Below are 19487 nucleotides of genomic sequence, written 5' to 3'. Positions count from 1 at the left end.
AACTATTTATTTACAATCTCATAACATTATTTAATGCAGGTTATAATGTTCAGTGTAAATTATTTAATTTGAACCGCCATAGTGTCTTATTTGAATTAATTTATTGATCAAATTTAAGAATTTAAAGTAGATATTTAAAACGATCAGTGAAAAATGCCATTTAGGTTAAAATCAAAGGTTAAAATACCATGTATCATTGTTTTAAAAAGTTAAAAATATTTTTTGAATAAATATGAAACATTATACTTTTGAACACGAAACTAAACCACCAGTAGGTGGCGGCAGGTGACCGTCTTAATGAGTGAGTCATTGAGCCATTTATTCAAAGGATTCACTCAAACCGCTGTATCGTTCAGGAATGAGGGAGTATTGGTCATTCTTTGACTCAACCGATTCGTTCAAAACGCTGAATCATTCAATGAAGAAAACACGTTCGTTCAAAACGCTGAATCATTCGATGAAGAAAACACGGTTCCGGTGAGGTGCGTTAGGGTTTGCTGTGATCTTTGTTAGGAACTATTTTCGCTGCTGAAACAGTCAATATTGTGTCTAAAATGTAAGTGACTTAATATTAATTACTTTTAACTGCCATATGAAGTCAGTGTCACATTTTCAATCGTGATGGTATTCAACACTCTAGGTCCTTTGATGTTGCTTAACTGTATCATATCATGATTCATGTTACTAATAACGTTATAAAAACTCCATATGCATTTTTACCGCTGTATGTTCACTGAGTTTCTTTGTGTAAGTCGCGTTTTTTCTTTCCATTTCTCCTCAGAAGCCGCCACGCGAGCCTCAACAGCACAACCTTGCTACCGTCCATAGGTAACGTAACCGTCAGACAGTTAGCGGCTGTTAGCATATTGAGTGGCAGTACAATAGCAGCCCAAGTTTAGAAAAATAATTTTTTTGTAATTTTACCCACAAAACAGATAGCTCAAATCCCTTTCAACGGGTTCCTTCGATAGCTCAGTTGGTAGAGCGGAGGACTGTAGAGGAATCACTGTAATCCTTAGGTCGCTGGTTCGAATCCGGCTCGAAGGAAACATTGTTTTTGATCGTAGCTGTTCAACGCGGAAGTGAGTTAGCATTTTAGCACTTGAATGGTTTTTGCTTAATCGCCTGAAATAAGGTCTGTGGTGAATAAGCCTCTAAATATAACGTTTTGATCTATGACATAGAACCATGCATAGAACACACAGTTATAACCTGTTTGTGTTTTTGTTTTTTAAACATTATTGTGTCTTTTGTGTTTTTAAAAAAACTTTATATAGGCTTCAAAATATTAATTTTGGATTAACTTGTTAAGATTATCTTGATAGACAAAACGTGTAAGGGTCACAACTCTTTGTTAAACACAGATCTTATTTTTTACGATTTTCCAAAAGTCCATGGGGAAAATGGAGGGCTGGATTAAGAGTTCAGAGGCCCCTGGGCATAATGTCTTGTAGACCCCCTCTTAATCAGGCCAAATGTATATTTTGTCCAAAGACATTTTAATATGGCATTTACAGTTTTACAGACTTAAAATTAACTTTGTTGAACTATGATGGAGTAAAGTTCATAAATGGTTGTTCTTTCCTATAGGAATTTGTAAAAGTATGTTGGGTTGGACCCTTAATATAGCATTTACAGTTTTACTGATTTACTGTTCCTCTATGTGGTTGGGGGGCATGCTCCCCTGCAAGAAAATGTTGTACATTTTAAGGTTAAATGCATCAATCTCGTGCTCTTTGAGAGATCAAAATTAAGAGCTTCAACCCATGAACTGCTCGTTGAACAAAGCAAACGCATTGATTTGTACCAGGACAATAAACAGGACTCAAAGATCTTTTTAGTTGAGTCTCAGTCTACATTACATTATCAATGGTGTTTTAGGATCCCAAACAATTATTATAATAATGTAATAATGATTTATATAATTATTCCTATGATGTAAAATTCATAAAGCTTATACTATATAAATGAAAATGAATATTTCAAAAGTAGCCCATATTTTAGTCTACATTATACTATAATATAGGAAAATTAAAACACTTTTGTCCATGATGAGAAAACACCAGATGACCATGATGATCGTGTGAGCAAAGTGCACACTTTTCTTTAATTTACCCAGCACTAACGGGTTGCCTATTCTTAAAGTCTTGTGCTGTTTTATAAAGGCAAAAATCCATATCATGGTTTCGATTTTAGTTCGTTGGCAAAATATAATGCTAGAGACCTATGGTTATACATTTTACATCTCATATGTGTTGGGAAAAGGGAAAAGAGACTTCGGCAAAAGGCGCATTCGAACTCGCGTCGAGCGCATCATAAGCTGATTCACGCGCTTTGCGCGCTACGACCTAACTTTAGCTGTGACGTAACCAGCGTCTTTTTTCATAAAAGACAGGCACTTAGTGCAAACATAGCACTAAGTGTTTTATCAAACCGTTTTATCAAACCGTCCTTCGCGTCCTCAAAACACTACTGGCCCATCTGGGAAACTCCCGACCCTCCCGACTGCTACTGGTGTCCAGGGCCCCTGGGCAAGTGTCCAGTTGCCCTAATGGTTAATCCGGCCCTGGGAAAATGCATAGCTTTTCGATCGAGGGAACCCATGCACCGCTAGCTTCAGAGTTGTCCTGCAAAGTGACGTCATCACCTCGCTCCGAAGACAGACCAAAGGCACATTATATTGCATGAAGATTTTTTGAAACAAGAAACACCCCAATCTATATTCAAGGTACGGAAATATCTGAATTCTTATTTTAAAACCTGTAAGACATACATTTATAATTTAAAGGAGAACAATTCAAAAAAATTTAATCACATTTTCTGTTTTAATTGCACATTAAGCATAAGAATAATATAATATCTGTTATTTACAGACAGCATGACTAAACACAGCTTAAGAGGGTGAGTATTTTTACTTTCTCTGTCCTAAAATAAGCAGTATATTGTAAAATACATCAATATTTTCAAAAAGAATTTTCAAATTAGTAACTATCAATAACTCGTTTGCATTTAGGTGTATGTTCTGTGTCCATCCCCGATCAGCTGGGTCTTCTCACTAGCGTTGGTTGGCTGCAGCACAATCGGAGTGTCACCATCTGAAAAAAGAAAGAAAGAAAATCACAGGTAAAAGAGGTCACGTATGATCATCAATATGGAATAAACAAGAGGTTACTCTGTCTAATGTCATGCCATTTCACACTTCTAATTGAACTCCCTGCTGAAATGAAAAGTGTTTTGTACACTCCAAGGACGTCCCAGCAATCTGCCGTTAGCCTGCCCCTGCTGGCTGCACTTTTATGACCTCATTGAGCTGGCTCTGTAACACTGGTTTGAAGGGCAGCCCACTGTCCACTGACTTACATACCTTATGCTGAAAAAATAAGATTCTAAGACCACATGGGTGGATTTTTAGAGACTACTTGAGCAGGATATGATTTTGGCATGACTTTTTGCACTGTACTAATATAAATGCTATAAAACAGGTGCACCCACATCATCATGGAGTTTCCGCAATGGATTGAAAAAGAAATAATTCTGACTTTTGTGAGATTATCCCCAGTTTTACAGACAAGGATTAAGCCTAGCCTTGGACTAAAATGCATGTTTGTGTTGTTTTATTTAAAAGCAACTTTATATCATACATCTTAAAAGCAACTTTATATCATATAGCTTAAAATAAGTCAGTGCCATTGTTTTGTTTCAAGATTCATACCAATAATGTTTTTTTTTTGAATGCGCATTTATAAAAGCTAATATAAAAGTCCTAATTTAACTAAGGCTTAATCCTGGTTTAATCTAAGCTCTATCTGTGAAACCGGCCAAATATCTCAGAATTAAATAATAATAATAATAATAATAATAATGACAATAAAAAAGAATTGAGAGATTTAAACTCAGAATTGCATGAAATAAAGTCAAAACTGTGAGATAAAAAGTTGCGATAACTTTTCTATTTTTTAATCCATGGTGGAAACAAGTTTCCATACACTATAATTTATTAATATTAAAAAGCAGGATATTGTGCCCTTTGTGTTCTCAGGTTGTTTAATGCAAGTCAACTTAAACAGAAGAGCAAGTCAAAAGTGTATTTTTACATGGGAGATGTAGTTAGGGGCTAAATAAGTCGAAAGGCATTTTTGTGAGTACCATCTTGCATACCGCCTTTGAAACGCAAGGAAAGAAAACATTGTTTATTTTTATTGTGAGAATGCTATAAAAAACTAGTATGCAAACGCACTTTGAGAAATGACTCAGATGGCAATTATCACTTTTGAGAGGGACTACAGCACAAAAAACTCCTACAGCTCACTGGCAGAAGAACAGCATATTTTATCCAAACATCTGGCTCAGAAGTATCAATTCTATTTATTTTTGTAAGCAGGGTAACTTATTAAGTTAAAAGCTCTTCCCTGTCTGATAAGCCATAATCTGCTACATCAAAGCCTATTTTTCTGTTTAAATATTTCATGAAGTTGTTTAATTAGTAAATTATCATATAAGGCTTTTTTTATTATTATAGGAAGGTTTAGTTGCATAATGTCATATTTAAGTCTTTATAAAGTCTTTCCACTTTCCATAGAAGAATCTATTTAGAAGATTACCAGCAGTACATTCACAATTAAGACATGAAGAAGATGCTGTTATTGAGAACTAAAAGTGATGCTGTAATTTTGGGATGTGTCCCTTTTAATAATTTTTATCAACTTTTTTTCTGGCTGTAGAGTGACTGAGGCATGCTCTGTACTCAAATACCATTTCAAAACGGAGTGTGACCACCTGAAGAACACATCTGAAGTGTTTGCGCATGTCCTTTTACCTCTCTCGTTGTCCGTACGGATCTGCTCCTCCAGGTCTTCAGGAGACACATAGCACTCAGTGTCCTCTTCTCCAGGTGTGTGTGGTTTGCACTTTCCACAACAGCAGTTGAAACAGCAGCACAGACAACAGCAGAAATAGCAACCTGTCAGCAAGCCGCAGATGGCAAACAGACCCTATAAATGAGAATGTTCGAAATCAGACAGGCACACAGTGTCATGGTTTAGTTTTAGATAAAAATGCATTACAAATACTACATTACAGCATCCATATTATATAATATTGTTACAAAGTCATACACACACACACATCCTAAATGATTATTAGGAACACCTAAAGGATTATTAGGAATTGCACAATTTCTCAGTGCAATTATGTAATCAACCAATCACATGGCAGTTGCTTCAATGTATTTAGGGGTGTGGTCCTGGTCAACACATTCTCCTGAACTCCAAACTGAATGTCCGAATGGGAAAGAAAGGGGATTTAAGCAATTTTGAGTGTGGCATGGTTGTTGGTGCCAGACGGGCCGGTCTGAGTATTATTTCACAGTCTGCTCAGTTACTGGGATTTTCACCCACAACCATTTCTAGGGTTTACAAAGAATGGTGTGAAAAAGGAAAAACATCCAGTATGCGGCAGTCCAGTGGGCGAAAATGCCTTGTTGATGCTAGAGGTCAGAGGAGAATGGACCGACTGATTCAAGCTGATAGAAGAGCAACTTTGACTGAAATAACCACTCGTTACAACCAAAGTATGCAGCAAAGCATTTGTAAAGCCACAACACGCACAACCTTGAGGCGGATGGGCTACAACAGCAGAAGACACCACCAGGGTCAGACCCCACCAGCAGACTACCACTCATCTCCACTACAAATAGGAAAAAGAGGCTACAATTTGCAAGAGCTCACCAAAATTAGACAGTTGAAGACTGGAAAATGTTGCCTGGTCTGATGAGTCTCGATTTCTGTTGAGACATTCAGATGGTCGAGTCAGAATTTGGCATAAACAGAGTGAGAACATGGATCCATCATGCCTTGTTACCACTGTGCAGGGTGGTGGTGGTGGTGTAATAGTGTGGAGGATGTTTTCTTGGCACACTTTAGGCCCCTTAGTGCCAATTGGGCATCGTTTAAATGCCACGGCCTACCTAAGCATTGTTGCTAACCATGTCCGTCACTTTATGGCCACCATGTACCCATCCTCTGATGGCTACTTCCAGCAGGATAATGCACCATGTCACAAAGCTCAAATCATTTCAAATTGGTTACTTGAAAATGACAATGAGTTCACTGTACTAAAATGGCCCCCAGTCACCAGATCTCAACCCAATAGAGCATCTTTGGGATGGAACGGGAGCTTCATGCCCTGGATGTGCATCCCACAAATCTCCATCAACTGTAAGATGCTATCCTATCAATATTGGCCAACATTTCTAAAGAATGCTTTCAGCACCTTGTTGAATCAATGCCACATAGAATTAAGGCAGTTCTGAAGGCGAAAGGGGGTCAAAAACAGTATTAGCAGGGGCGGTTCTAGAGGCGGGGCCACAGGGGCCTGGGCCCCTGCTGAAATCTGATTGGCCCCTGATTGGCCCCCCTTCCATCAATCGTCGACGAGAAGAGCAACCGGAGAATTTTTCCACAACGATCACAGATGCAATTCCACCCCCAAACAATTGGGGGCACTGCGGTAGTAATGTGGCAATGTAATTTGGGAGAAGAAGCAGTGCTTGAAACTAATGCGCAAAATCGGAACTTTTGACTACCAGAACATCGTCGGTGATGTTGCCTGTACACAGGAGACATAATCCATCAAACAGTAATCCAACTTGGAGACAACTTTTGGTGAGTCACAAATCCTTGTGTTGGTTGTCATTAAAATATGAAAGTATATTTTAGCTGCTGCTCTTACTTATTTTAGGTTTGTTAACTTAATTGTGGAAGACTTGTTAAAGTTGTTAGCAATGTTAACATGTTAAGATAGCGTTAGCAAAGGTTATAGAGTTTTTAGAGAGTTTATGCATTCACTAACAGCCTTGTATGTAATTATACCTTTGTGATAATGTTAACTATCTTGTTTGGCAGATATAGTGAGCATGAAAAAAGGGACAGACACAGGGAGCTATTCAGAGGTTTTTTTTTTTTTTTTACAAGATTAACCCATGATACTCATAGATATATATGATGATACTACTAAAAGTGATGGTTTAAGCAAGGGGACGTCAGAGGACAGAATCAACCAGCAGGCAGCTGAAGACCAGGGTAGCCCAAACCCCTCTTCACCAGATCAGATAAAACATGATGTAGGCAAAGCCAGATGATAGAAACACAATGTTATGTATTAAATGGTATTCAATGAAACTGCAACGAGAAGAAGTGTACTGCTTGCTGAGGGTCTGAACATAATGATGCCAAAATGGATGTTTCTGCTAGCAGCTACAACCAGAAATGTTAGCAATAATATAACTGCTCATATTAATATAATTTTCAGAAGACTCAGTGGTTATGTTTAATTGTTTTTCATTTGCTTCTTGTAGACATTCCCTGGTGCCTAGCAGAAAAGTTGTGCTGCTCCACCTGGACCTGATGGTATGCCTATATTTTCATCCTGTTGAAGTTGTCAATGGACATTTAACAAATTATGCATTAATTAACAATAATTTACTGTTTATAAGCGACAACATGATTATGAAACTTAAAATGTCGAATTCAGAAAGAAGTTATAAAAAAAATCTATTTTTTTTTTGCTTCTCTCCAGACATTTCCCAGTCCAGAGCAGATGGTCCAGTGCAACCTGTCCTCAAGGTTTACCCCAAGACACAGCACGGGAACAGGAAGAGAGCATTCATTGAGACCTGGCAAAAGACTTTACGTGGCTGCAGTATTCTGTGTTTGGAGCAGTCTTATATCCATAAATAAATAAAAAAAATCATTAACAACTTTACTGGCACATTTTTTTGAAAAATTAATAACTGCCGAACTGTATTTGCACCGTACTGAATAAATTATTTTGTGTGCATGGATGTACCCTGTACTTGGCCCCTGATTGTAACATCTGGCCCCTTAATGGCCCCTGTTACAGAAAAATCCTAGAACCGCCACTGAGTATTAGTATGGTGTTCCTAATAATCCTTTAGGTTAGTGTATTTCCATATTCATAGAATCACGTATACTAATGAGGCAAGCATGTAGTGTTACATTCAAGCTATTTCAAGGCATAAAGACATTGTTTTTTTCCCAAGGATTTAAGTTTTTTTAAATATGTAATTTCAGTGATCAAAGATGAGTTTTAAGGTATATAATTATTGACTACAGGGGGAATTTAATTAGTTCTTATTTATGTTCCAGCATTAAAGTCCCCATTATGGAATAGTGCACTATTTATTATAATCATTTATCCATTAAGACGACTGATACCGCACCTTTGCCCACCAGCTGGAGAGCATGAAGTACGTGTTCACGTTCTCCTCCCCGAACTGCTGCGACACATACAGACCCAGAGAGCCATACTTGTCATAAATGTTCCTCTTAGTGACGTCAGACAGCACCGCATGGGCATTGTTGAGCTCTTTAAATTTGTCAGTGGCGTCGGGGTTCTCGGGGTTCTTGTCAGGATGATATTTCAAAGCGAGCTTCCTAAAAAAAAATAATAATAAAAAAGGTTGAGAACATTTTAAAGATGAATAATTTCCTTGAAACATGCAATGCAAAAAGCATACCTCACTTGAGGATCATAGACATATTAGGAATGAAAATCAGGAAATACATTTCAATGACCTAAGAAATACAAAAATCTCTGCGAGAATGTGCCCTTTGTATGCACCTAATGAAAGTGGCATACCGTTAGTTAATAAAAGGAAACAGCTACTTTTGGTCTCACACACAGTGAGAGGAGACTCATTACCATGTGGCCAGTTTAAAATGCTGTGTGTCTGTTTGATGATCTCAGCAGGGTGTGATCTTTAGCGGCTAGCTGTCCTCTTACGCACGCTGCTTGACCCGTCTGTGTGTCGGCAAGACCGCAGACCCCATTAGCGCCTCGGCACACGAGGGGTGGTGAAGAGAGGAACGTCACCAAGGTTGACATTTTTTCCCAATAGAACCAGCAGTGCATTGCAAGCGTCTCTGTCTCTGACTCAGTTCAGGTCTGCGCTGAATGAATGCCAGCATGACCAAACTCTATGCAACAATTTTCAAAACTCTCTGTAGCAATAAGGAAGAGTTTGACATTTTATAATGCTGTGAAATGTAATATCCTTCAGCTCCAAATGGTTGTGGATGATCGAATATCAAACTATAAATATTTATAGTAGTTTGTAAAAGCCACAGAGAGTAGGATAAATCTATTAATACCATTTAAAAATAGCCAAGAGTTTGAATCTTAAAAACATTACATGAACATAGTCTCTATATTATTTTTATTTCATATCTTGTTGCTGCTGAACCAAAAAAAAAAAATCTATACTTTATAATTCTCCGAGCATGCTCGCTTGTTAATTTTTGATTAAGCCAATCCCGTCTGCAAGAGTTGCGATGATTATATATTCATTAACAGCAAACAAGTGCTGTTAAAATGCTAACCATTTAAATGCCTCCTTGAACAACGTGTAAATTAGAGCAATTAGATTGTATGATTTTCAGAACATCAGGATGGCATTTGAAACACACTTGTCTAATGAAGCTCTCCTACTTGTTGCTTTCATGTTTTAGTGTACAAAATACAGACAAAAATTCTCATTCATATTCATATACATACACATATATATGGTATGGAAAAATGTATCCTTTGAATATTTTTTTTACAGTTTTTATACCAACCAATAAGTGAAACCTACAAGTTATGATACTAAACGTCAAGATATTACTCCCAAAGGAAAGGCTGTAGTGTTTCCATGCCACTATCTAAGTCAATGTATAGTGCAGAATCGTTCATGCACACACGTCATGCACCACGAACATGCTCTCGTATGTGAGATTCTTTCTTCATTCCTGATCCCAGTAAAATAAAGGATGCCATCTGTTCAGCATAATGAATATTTCAGTTTTGTGGAAGTCATATTATATTCATGCAGCTCCACTGCAACTGATGGCTGAGATTATAGAGGAACGTGTCGCAGTTTGGCACTGTCTCCATCTTTTGCTCCCTCGTTCAGCCCTGTCCTCCTACATATAGTATCTGAACTTCTTACCTAAGAACCCACAGTAAATGAATCTCGAGACAAATATGAATGTGAATCACGTCTTACCTGTAGGATCTCTTGATGTCATCATGGGTACAGTTCTTGTCAAGGCCAAGAACCTGGTACAGAGCCTCTCCTGATGTGGACAGGGCCCGTTGCCTTTGCTCAGCCATGATCTTAAACCATTACCTTAACATCAAAAGAACAAATCAACCATCAATAAATTGTAGAAGACAGTAGGTCAGGTCCGGTTCTCCTGTGTGGTGAACAAGATACAAATGACATTTGGTTTGAGACTTAGGCTACAACGTCACTCTTTCCACAACAACCCAGATCTGGTTGACTTTTTGTTTAGGTTAGTTTGCAAGCAATCCCTCTCTTTGTAAGAAAAGACATCCATTGAAAGGTTATTGCAGATAATAAATACGTCTGTCCAAAACACCCTCCAACCCCTATTCCTGAATAATTCCATCTTTGATAAAGAGCCTTCATTGAATATTAATATACAGCCTTCATATTTCTGTTGAGCTTTAGAATGACTGATTGATAAAACGTGAGAAGCAAAAATTGGACAATCAGAGCAATGCTGCTCTTAATCCCAAAGAAGATCATTAGTTTTCTTACCCGTTAACAGACTCCAAACCTAAATCCTTCTCCAGGGCAGGTAGACAGGCTAATGGAGTCAGGTTCCTTCTCATAATGTGAGTAGATTACTGAGGAGATAAATTATACATGGAACTAGTCATGAGCTCAGGTAACTTTAGGCCAGTTTAACATGGTTACCAACAACTTGGTGCATTAGGTTTCAGCGCCTGGTGTTCGATGGAAGATGTTTCATGACCACTGTCTGGTTTCTGAGTATGGGACACATGCTATCTACCATAACTGACTTTTAAACCTGCATGATAAGGGCTGAGGAGGATAAAAAAGGTTAGGTTTCGTGTCTGTACGGTTGAATCAGCTAGAGTCTTGCATTGTGTGTGCATGAATGTTCTTGAGTTTACGCATTTCCTTTCTGAAGCAAGAGCGCCATCTTGCGGCGCCTTTCTGCAAACGGAGTGATGTCCAAATGCTAATGTAAGAAAACTGCTTTGCTCGTACAAAACTTGTAAAACAGGAAAGTCTTATAATTAGTTTGGCCTCAAGTTATAGAAATCAATGTTAGGAATTATAAGCATAACCGCCACATTAAATCACGTCAGAAGATGTGCGCGTGCACTCCTCAACTAGTGATAGTTGAGGGTGAGTAAATGATGACAGAACGATACTTAAATTAGGAGTAGGTCTATGAAATTTGTACTAAAGATGTCCTTTAACATTAATTTTGAAACTCTACATGGATACAAAAAATGAAAATCTGATTAAAACAGAGATGATGCCAAATATAACACTTATTTATTCACTGAGCTATCTTTTATCCACACATTTTTTGTTGTATTGCGAGGGACCACATTCTAAATTTTTAAAGGCAGCTATATTTTCATGCAGCCTTTAAACAAACAATTTATACAGTGAAAGATTAACATCATAAATATTTGAAAAAAATATGTTTATTTTTACGTTATTACTTTTTTCTACTTACTATAGTACTGTACTGTTGTACATATTGTTTACTTATTTAAAAAAATGTTATTTTTATTGTTATTAGTTTGATTGGCCCCCTTAAAAACCCTGTTGTGTAGCAAAAAAAAGTCTTGTATCATGTATCATCACCACAAGATGGCATCTAAGCATGAATTTTTATTCTACAAGTGGTTAAATTGAAAGTTACTTTTCTATAACACCCCTTTTACTCACCCCTTTAAAAATGTCATTAAATGCTAAAAGATTTCACATTCCTATCTTTTTAACTGATGCATAGACGTTATAAAGGAAATATGACAAAACTAATCACATTTTCCCAATCTCAAACACATGCAGCAGTCAAAACAAGGGGTGAAATCATCAGTGGGCCGACTGACGTCAACCAGCTCTTAATCCAGTAATATCACTTTGTCTTCTATTTATTAATTTGTTTTTATTTATTTATTTACATGTACTGAGTTAGATTAAACTGAGAAGGGTCATGGCACTTATTGTTGTCCTACTGTTAGTTTAACTGCTTCTAATCTATATCGTTCTCATTCGTAAGTCGTTTCGGATAAAAGCGTCTGCTAAATGAATAAATGTAAATGTAAACCAGCAGTATGGAATTATGCGCTCGCCTTGTTTCTGATCTCCTGATGAGCGCTGCATAGCACAGGTCGTGTTGCAAGTGGATACATGGAGTCTCAAGGGGAATTAAGCAGGTGTGCTGCTCACCACCCCTCATCATTGTCTCCTCAGGAGGCTGTTCCTGCAAAGCACGTCTGCCTGGGGAATGGCATTTGTGGCAAACTAAGCCTCAGAAACAAACCATTAATGAAATGATTGCCCCTCAGTCAGGAAATGTGAGACTCCCAAATGAGCAGCACGCTGGGCCAACGGTAGTGGACAGGAAGCAGTCCTTGACACTGATTAAACGTTTTGTAAAAGTAAATGAATGAACAGATATGCATGATGGTAGACGTCTTATCTTGTTAAGTGTGTTGTTTTTGCTTTCTCTGTTCAGTCCCGATGTTTAATTCTTTCTGGCAAAATTTGGATTTAAAGAGTGAAAGGCATACTTCACCCAAAAATGAAAATTGTGTCCAAACCTGTTGTTCCAAACCTGTATGAGTTTCTTTCTTCTGCTGAACACAAAAGAAGATATTTTGAAATGAATAATGTTGAACACCAGACAGTGACCCCCCCCAACATTCTTTAAAATACATTTTGTGTTCAACAAGAGAAAGAAACTCATACAGATTTGATACAACATGAGGGTGAGTAAATGATAGTGTTGTAGTAAAGACCACCTAACCCGAGACCAAGACCAGAGTGTATCGAGACCAAGACAAGACCAAGACCGAGGGAGGGTGAGACGACCAGCGCCCCACACTACATGATACAATAAAATGTGAAACATAATCAAAAGAGATTGATCTGAAATCTTCTCAGATTGATCCGAAAGATCCACATTCCTAAAAAACAGAGATATTTAACACTCAAATCTGAAATAAACCATCTTTATTCAATACTCTTGGGTGACTTCCATCATTTAGTACAGAATGTAAAACTCTGATGTAAAACTTTTTTATTAACAATACATGGAATACATGGGTGACGGGCAGCGGTAACAAAAATACATAATTAGCAATGACCAATGAGTCACGTTATTGCTTGGATTTGAATTAGTACGTTTTACATACAATAAAAGCGAGGATGTTAACAAAAAAATTGTCAATATACTGGCAAATTAGTGATATTTTCACAGTTATGGTCTTGTCCGGTCTTGAAAAAAAATCCAGAGTCCTCAATGTCCAAGACCGAGACAAGACCGAGACCAAAAGCAGTCGAGTCCGAGACTAGACCGAGACCATCAAAAAGTGGTCTCGAGACTGGTCTCGAGTGCCACAACACTAGTAAAGGATGATACATTTTTGGGTAAAGTGTCCCTTTAAGCACTTTCATGTACACTCTTAAAAGTAAAGGGTCTTTATTGGCATCAAGAGGTCATGAAGAGCCTTTAACATCCATAGCACAAAAAGGTTCTATTCAGTGGAAAAAAAAATGTTCTTCAGAGTATTAAAACAATGGTTCTTTTAAGAACTGTTTACTTTGGAAAACCTAAAATGGTTCTTCTATTGCATCATAGACAAACCTCCCTTTGGAATCTTTATTTTTAAGAGTGTAGCGACACTCAGCATTAGTTATATCAACAATGCATTTTTCTAGAAAAATAATAACTAAAATCTCAATGCTTTTATATCATTATTTCCAAGAAGTTCACTGGAGTAAAGCACTCTATAATCTGTGTGCTTTGGCACCGTTTATTCAGCATAGAAACAGATTAGGACTGCATGGTGTGGGGTTTGGTTCTGTAGAATTGTTTTGTGAGCGACGGGTAGGGGGTGGGATGGAGCAATTATACTCACTACTGGCATATGGCCTCTGTTGCCATGGCACAGTTCACTATTGTCCCCCTGGTCTCCAGCAACTCGAGTTAAAACATTTGCTAAAGCTTTGCTAACATTGCAAAGCTTTAGGACTTAAATTGATGAATTAAAGAGAGTGAGTCCAACTTGAACAGATTATTTTCCCTCTATAGATATAAATAGGCACTACTTATGTGATTGCAAAAGAAAGGATAACTGAACAAAATTGCATAACATGTATTACTACTCTATTTGACCCACACAATCGCCATGAGGATGAATTTCAGTTGGTAAACGTAAGTTTATGCTTATTCATATTAATAGTTTTATTGAAACTGGAACAAGCCTTAGTTCATGATGATGACTTTGAAGTGCGTTTCCATGCAAATTGTACCTCAGAGTCAGCACACAATGTGATACTTAGAGACTGCTATTGACTAGTGTTGTCATGCAATTACCTGCTAATGCCTGACAGCACTCTTATTGTTTAAACTTACAACGTTCTCTGCCTCCGTCTTAAAGGGTTAGTTCACACAAAAATTAAAATTATACCATCATTTACTCAACCTCAAGCCAAGGTGTAAATGACTTTCTTCTTTCAGCCAAGCACAATCGGATTTATAAAAAAAAAAAATCCTAGTTCCTCTCATTTTTATAATGATAGTGAATGGTATCATTTTTTCAAGGCCAATAAAAGCGCATCCATCATAAAAGTAATCCACACGGCTCCAGGGGGTTAATAAAGGCCTTCTGAAGTAAAGCCATGCTTAATATATATATATATATATATATATATATATATAACAAAAATAAAAATCCAGATTTATAACTTTAAAAACTGGCTTCTGGTATAGCGGCTGTACGCAAGTCTATAGACTTATAGCTATAACTATAGTTCCACTGTAGAGTGACCTCTGATCCAACATATGACATATCGACACCGGTCATGAATTAGAAGTCAAAAATGAGAATTTATAAAGAGAAATGTCGGAGGAGTGTGAGTTTGTTGCCTGGCCATATTAGTTTGAACCACAAGAGAGGCGTCTATTCTCACCTAAGCTTTACGGCAGAACTCGACTTTCTCATGAAAGTGCGGACAGATGTTACCGGAAGCTAGTGATTACAGTTTATAAAGTTATAATTATGGATATTTTTCTCACAAAAACACTTTGCTTCAGAAGGCCTTTATTAACCCACTGGAGCCGTATGGATTACTTTGATGGATGGATGCACTTTCTTGGCCTTAATTTTTTTTTATTCACGCCTACATTTAATTCCAGTCACTCCTATTGCAAAACTATATACGTATATATATATAACCGTGTATATATATGTATATATATATATAACCGTGTTTGGCTGAAAGAAGAAAGTCATATACACCTAGGATGGTTTGAGGGTGAGTAATTTATGAAGCAAACAAAATCTAAAGGCAAAACGGGAAGAATTGTATAGCTATCACACACATCTGCCATTTATAGGTACAATAACATAGCCTAAATATGACATTTAGTTTACTGGATTAGGCCTAAAGTGGGTTTTAGCTTGTCTCCTAGGATAGCTTTAGGCACCCTTAAGTCGGTTTGGTCTTGGTGATCAGCCTATGGAAGCAACTTGTTTGGTTTAAGATATTGTTATGTAAATGGCCATTTAAATTGTTTTAAAAAGGAGAAGAAGAAAAAACGTTTACTCATGGGTTTTATTATTGAGAGAAGTTAACAGTGGCTCACTGCTCACGAATAACTGGATGACTCATACAGAGAAAAGGTAATCACAGGCAATGATGTAGACCGGCTGCAGGGCAAACCCCGTTGTAGTGGAATACCCTTGTTGAGGTCCGTACAGTCAGGGAACGAGTGCATAAATGATTCTTGAAAGCACCGCCAATGACATTCGCCGTCTCAATAGAGCTGTATGATTTAGTCCAATGGGAAGCGGCCTTATATGAATTGCTGCACGCCTATTGGCTCATTAAGACGAGGACGTTTTGCGAACGCTTTCTGTACTACCCCATCTCTTTCGCAGGTGGTGCATGTTCGGAAACAGCTTGCAATGTTCAGGACGAACTGAGACTGTCGTATGTAATCCTCGTAATTTATTTTACGTTTTGCGTTTTCTTTTTGATACTGACCGAACAGCATGTGCCAACACACGCATGGCGTGGTCGCGGGGCGTGTTTTTATTCCACCCAGGCCACTTTTTTCTGGTTGATATACAGTGCTGCATTGAGTGAGTGTGTGTTGAATTACGGGTGCTATCTGTGTGTCTGCACTGAGGAAAAAGACAGAGCGAGAATAAATGTCAATGCACCGCAAAGCTTGAATGAAATCCGTCGTTAAACGGATACAACTTCACGTACATTTATTTAAATATAATCGCAGGATCTCTCTGTTTTCTACAAGCATCGGGGTTTGAAGTGGTCATGCCTTTTGTTTTAATTTGGGAGACGAGACTGCGGAGCCATTTGCACGATGATGATGATTCACGACTGGACGGAGTTTAAAAAATGAGGAAGCATTTTTTTCTAAAGATACTAAAAAGATAGAGGAGAGGCCTCGTCGTTCCACGGGCCGTGATCTGTGCATGGGAAAAGCGAGAAGAAAGGAAGAAAAACGAGCCTGATGAATAAATATCGAGTGAAATGGAGCACGAGACGCGCGCGTGGGGAAATATGGACCATATCAATAACGACGGCGGTGTGCGCGAGAACCAGATAGATCCGAACAAAATGAAGCACTTCGCCTCTTGAGCATTTAAACTGATATTTTTTTTTATTTGCAATTTAAAGGAGAGGAGATTCCCGTGCTTTTTGAGAGTTTCAAACAGCGCTCAAGTTCCATGCAAGTTCACCCCTCCGCCTTCTTTTGATTTCTTTGATTATTGTACTTTTTTCCGCGGGTTTGAATTATTTTTGATCCGGATCCATAGCGTTGATATTATTCAATGGAATTATGTTATCAGTTACCGGTTTTGCCTCTAGACAGGCCGGTTCCCAAACATGTTCTCAGCCGGAGGGGAGCCATTAGTTTCAGCTCCAGTTCCTCTTTATTCGGAGCCCCCGACCCGAGGCAGCTGTCACAGGTAACGTTAAAGAACAAAACATTTGGGCTGTGTGTCAAAACCTAGCGAGCTGTCTACCTAGAGAATCAGACGCGCGTTCCGAACGTTCGTTCGAATCATTTTGGGACATATCAAATATTCGAACGTTAGGAACGTTCAAATGGTGCTCAAATTCTTCCTGTGTAGTAGGAATTTGTCAATTAATGTTACGAATTAGATTCGTTAATGGTTCGACTAACAATTCTGTAATTCATGCGGATTTTACTGCTCTGTCATCAAATGACTCTTTGATACGTTTCGTTTATTTGTTCGGGCATAAAATATTGTCAATATCGTTGGCTACTCGTTGTCGTTATACAATTAGTCACTAACAGTCTCTGATGCCTTAAGTTCAACATAATTGTTTTTCTAGCCGGGCATAGTGAAATCGGCAATTCAGCAACGGCTCCGACTGATTCTTAAGTACTTTTGATTCTAAAAAAGAACCGGATCATAAGAGTCATTCTTTGGGGAATTGGACTACTCTATTCATACTGTATGTTTCACGATGCAGATTTGGGAAACGTATATTATTTTAGCAAAGTGTACCGTGTGCACATTCATGGACCATTAACGCAACCGAACGTCATTTAAAAATATCCAGTTATGGTATTTTAAATAAAGCAACTGATTCTATGCGTTCAAACCTATATAGGCAGCTCATAAGGTTTTGAGACGGGGCCCAATTTCTATTTCCATGCTTAATTGTGCTTGTGCTTTGTTCAGGGTCCTGATTTATTTACTCAGATTCTCTGAAGTCCCCAAGTGTCAGGGCTTGACAAGAGACAGTGTTATTTTCCCTAATTGTCTGTTGTCGCTGTCATACTGCGGTGTTGGCAACACAAAATATGTTTTGTTGTCCCTTTGGGCCACATGCTGACAGTCTTTTCAGGCTGAAAGTGTGTCACTCTCCCCCTAACACACACAATGTTTGAATTTGTTGGGGAATCTCTTGGACAGCCCTCTTGCAACTTGTTACTCGGTGTCCATTGAGGAGATTGTAGGTGTTTCTCTGCTTTTAACCCTGTAAAGCCTGATGTATTAAATAATAATCAGAAATATGTATATATATATATATATATATATATATATATATATATATTTTTTTTTTTCAGTTTATAGAACCTATAGACAAAATAATAAAAAAGACCATATACAAAATTAATGTATAAAAATAGTTTTTTTTTTTTTTTAATGGTTTGTATCATGTTTGATACATCAGGCCTGCATGACCCAGTATGATATACTGAGAATATTGATCTCTCTCTCCAGGAGAAAAAAAAGGTCATGCAATTTGGTGCAGATGTTACGTTATGTATATGGCTAAAAAATAAGATTCTGATGCAGTGATGATTGATGGATGCAAATAGAGGTTGCTCAAATGCATAAAGGTTGCTCAATCCTCAAATGCTAGCTGTATCACATTTGACACGTACATTTAACATGATTTTCCAAATAAGAGCGAGAATGAAACCTTGCTTCGGTCGAGTAAATGTTCATCTTAAAACATGACTAACAACTTAAAAAGTTATTCAAACCCATTAAAGATTTCACAGCCAAGATACACAAGTACTACTGAGTTTTAAAATGATACTAAAAGGTCTATGAATAATCAAACGAGGGCAGAAGGCAGCAGTTTTAATCATGTTGATAAGTAATGTATCAAAAAAAATGAAATACAGTAGGCTTTATAGGGTTATGTAGCATTGCATCTTTGACCATGTTAAATAATAAAGTTTTTTTTTTTTTTTTTGCTTTTTAAAATTGGTATTATTTGATGAAATTGTGAAAACAGTTGCTTGCACATTGAGTAAAACAGTGCTATCATGTATAAAGGCAGTGCATGTATAAGCATTGCTTTTAAGATGAACTATAATCTTTAGTGGCCTGTACTTAATCTTTAATAAGAGATAATGCATATCTCCAGGTCAAAGGATTGTTACTCACTGTATTTGATAAATTTACTAGTCTTGCAGCAAGCTCACACAGTGGGAGATAACATGGTTCGCTAGTGAAAGAAGCCCTGCAGGGATTCGAGGCCTAGAATTTAAGATGTAGTCAGTCAATAATAAGGGTCATGTCACCAAGCAACCGCTTGTATTGAGAGTTAGATTAGATAACCCTTCTGTGCAGTGTATTGCCTCAACTGCCCCTGGTTGTCTGATGCTATCAGCATCTCTAAAGTCAAACATATGCAAATGTATTTGGCTGCTGCTTTTCTAGTCAAACTAGTGACTGCTGAATGTTTTGGAATGGATTATTACAAACAGTGGCCGCATTGTATCATAGATTTTCTGACTCGCTCTCTTTCAAAACCGGTGTTTTGCCAGCAGAAAAATGGTTTCCCTTCGTTTTTTTTTTTTTTATACAATTTCCAGGTCCATTGGGAGTTTGAC

General features: G+C 37.7%; 2 protein-coding genes and 1 non-coding gene across 25 annotated transcripts in view; 2 read left to right on the top strand and 1 right to left on the bottom strand.

Annotated features, from left to right (window-relative positions):
• Positions 1 to 438: 438 nt before the first annotated feature.
• The window catches only part of pde7a (phosphodiesterase 7A), a 52689-nt gene continuing 33640 nt past the window's right edge, over positions 439 to 19487 (top strand). For 7 of the 22 annotated variants that reach the window (XM_039684959.2, XM_039684956.2, XM_039684953.2 and 4 more), the window contains exon 1: positions 16008 to 17073. In XM_039684959.2, coding sequence (XP_039540893.1) covers positions 16936 to 17073 — 138 coding nt within the window. In that variant the 5' untranslated portion in view covers positions 16008 to 16935. Of the gene's footprint in view, positions 557 to 781; positions 2729 to 2873; positions 2902 to 3013; positions 3124 to 16006; positions 17074 to 19487 lie in introns of those variants that run through there. The other 15 variants (XM_089125739.1, XM_089125737.1, XM_089125735.1 and 12 more) reach the window with 6 other exon arrangements.
• Positions 962 to 1047, top strand: trnay-gua (transfer RNA tyrosine (anticodon GUA)). Its single transcript is given in 2 exon segments — positions 962 to 998; positions 1012 to 1047. It is a non-coding gene; the product is annotated as a tRNA-Tyr (tRNA).
• On the bottom strand, positions 2758 to 10170 carry dnajc5b (DnaJ heat shock protein family (Hsp40) member C5 beta). Of its 2 annotated transcripts, XM_039685066.2 has the most exons (4): positions 10064 to 10170; positions 8240 to 8453; positions 4817 to 4991; positions 2758 to 3095 (listed from the first exon to the last, which is right to left on the bottom strand). In XM_039685066.2, the coding sequence occupies exons 1-4, from the start codon at positions 10168 to 10170 to the stop codon at positions 3010 to 3012; spliced, it is 582 nt and encodes a 193-aa protein (XP_039541000.1). In that variant the 3' UTR covers positions 2758 to 3009. The 2 variants fall into 2 exon arrangements, with proteins under 2 accessions (XP_039541000.1, XP_088981867.1); XM_089125741.1 differs by lacking the exons at positions 2758 to 3095; positions 10064 to 10170 and having other exon boundaries at positions 4574 to 4991; positions 8240 to 8804.

This window comes from Pimephales promelas, chromosome 22, assembly GCF_988280905.1.
Source record: "Pimephales promelas chromosome 22, fPimPro1.hap1.1, whole genome shotgun sequence".
Lineage (NCBI taxonomy): Eukaryota > Metazoa > Chordata > Actinopteri > Cypriniformes > Leuciscidae > Pimephales > Pimephales promelas.
The sequence above is the reverse complement of the archived record's forward strand: the minus strand, read 5'-3'. Positions and strand labels throughout refer to the sequence as shown.

Excerpts from the sequence above, each read along its gene's own strand:
- dnajc5b (XM_089125741.1), bottom strand. The coding sequence starts at position 8,518 with ATGTTTCAAGGAAATTATTCATCTTTAAAATGTTCTCAACCTTTTTTA. Across the intron at positions 4,992-8,239 it reads TCTCCAGCTGGTGGGCAAAG|GGTCTGTTTGCCATCTGCGG; the intron begins GTGCGGTATCAG and ends TCTCATTTATAG.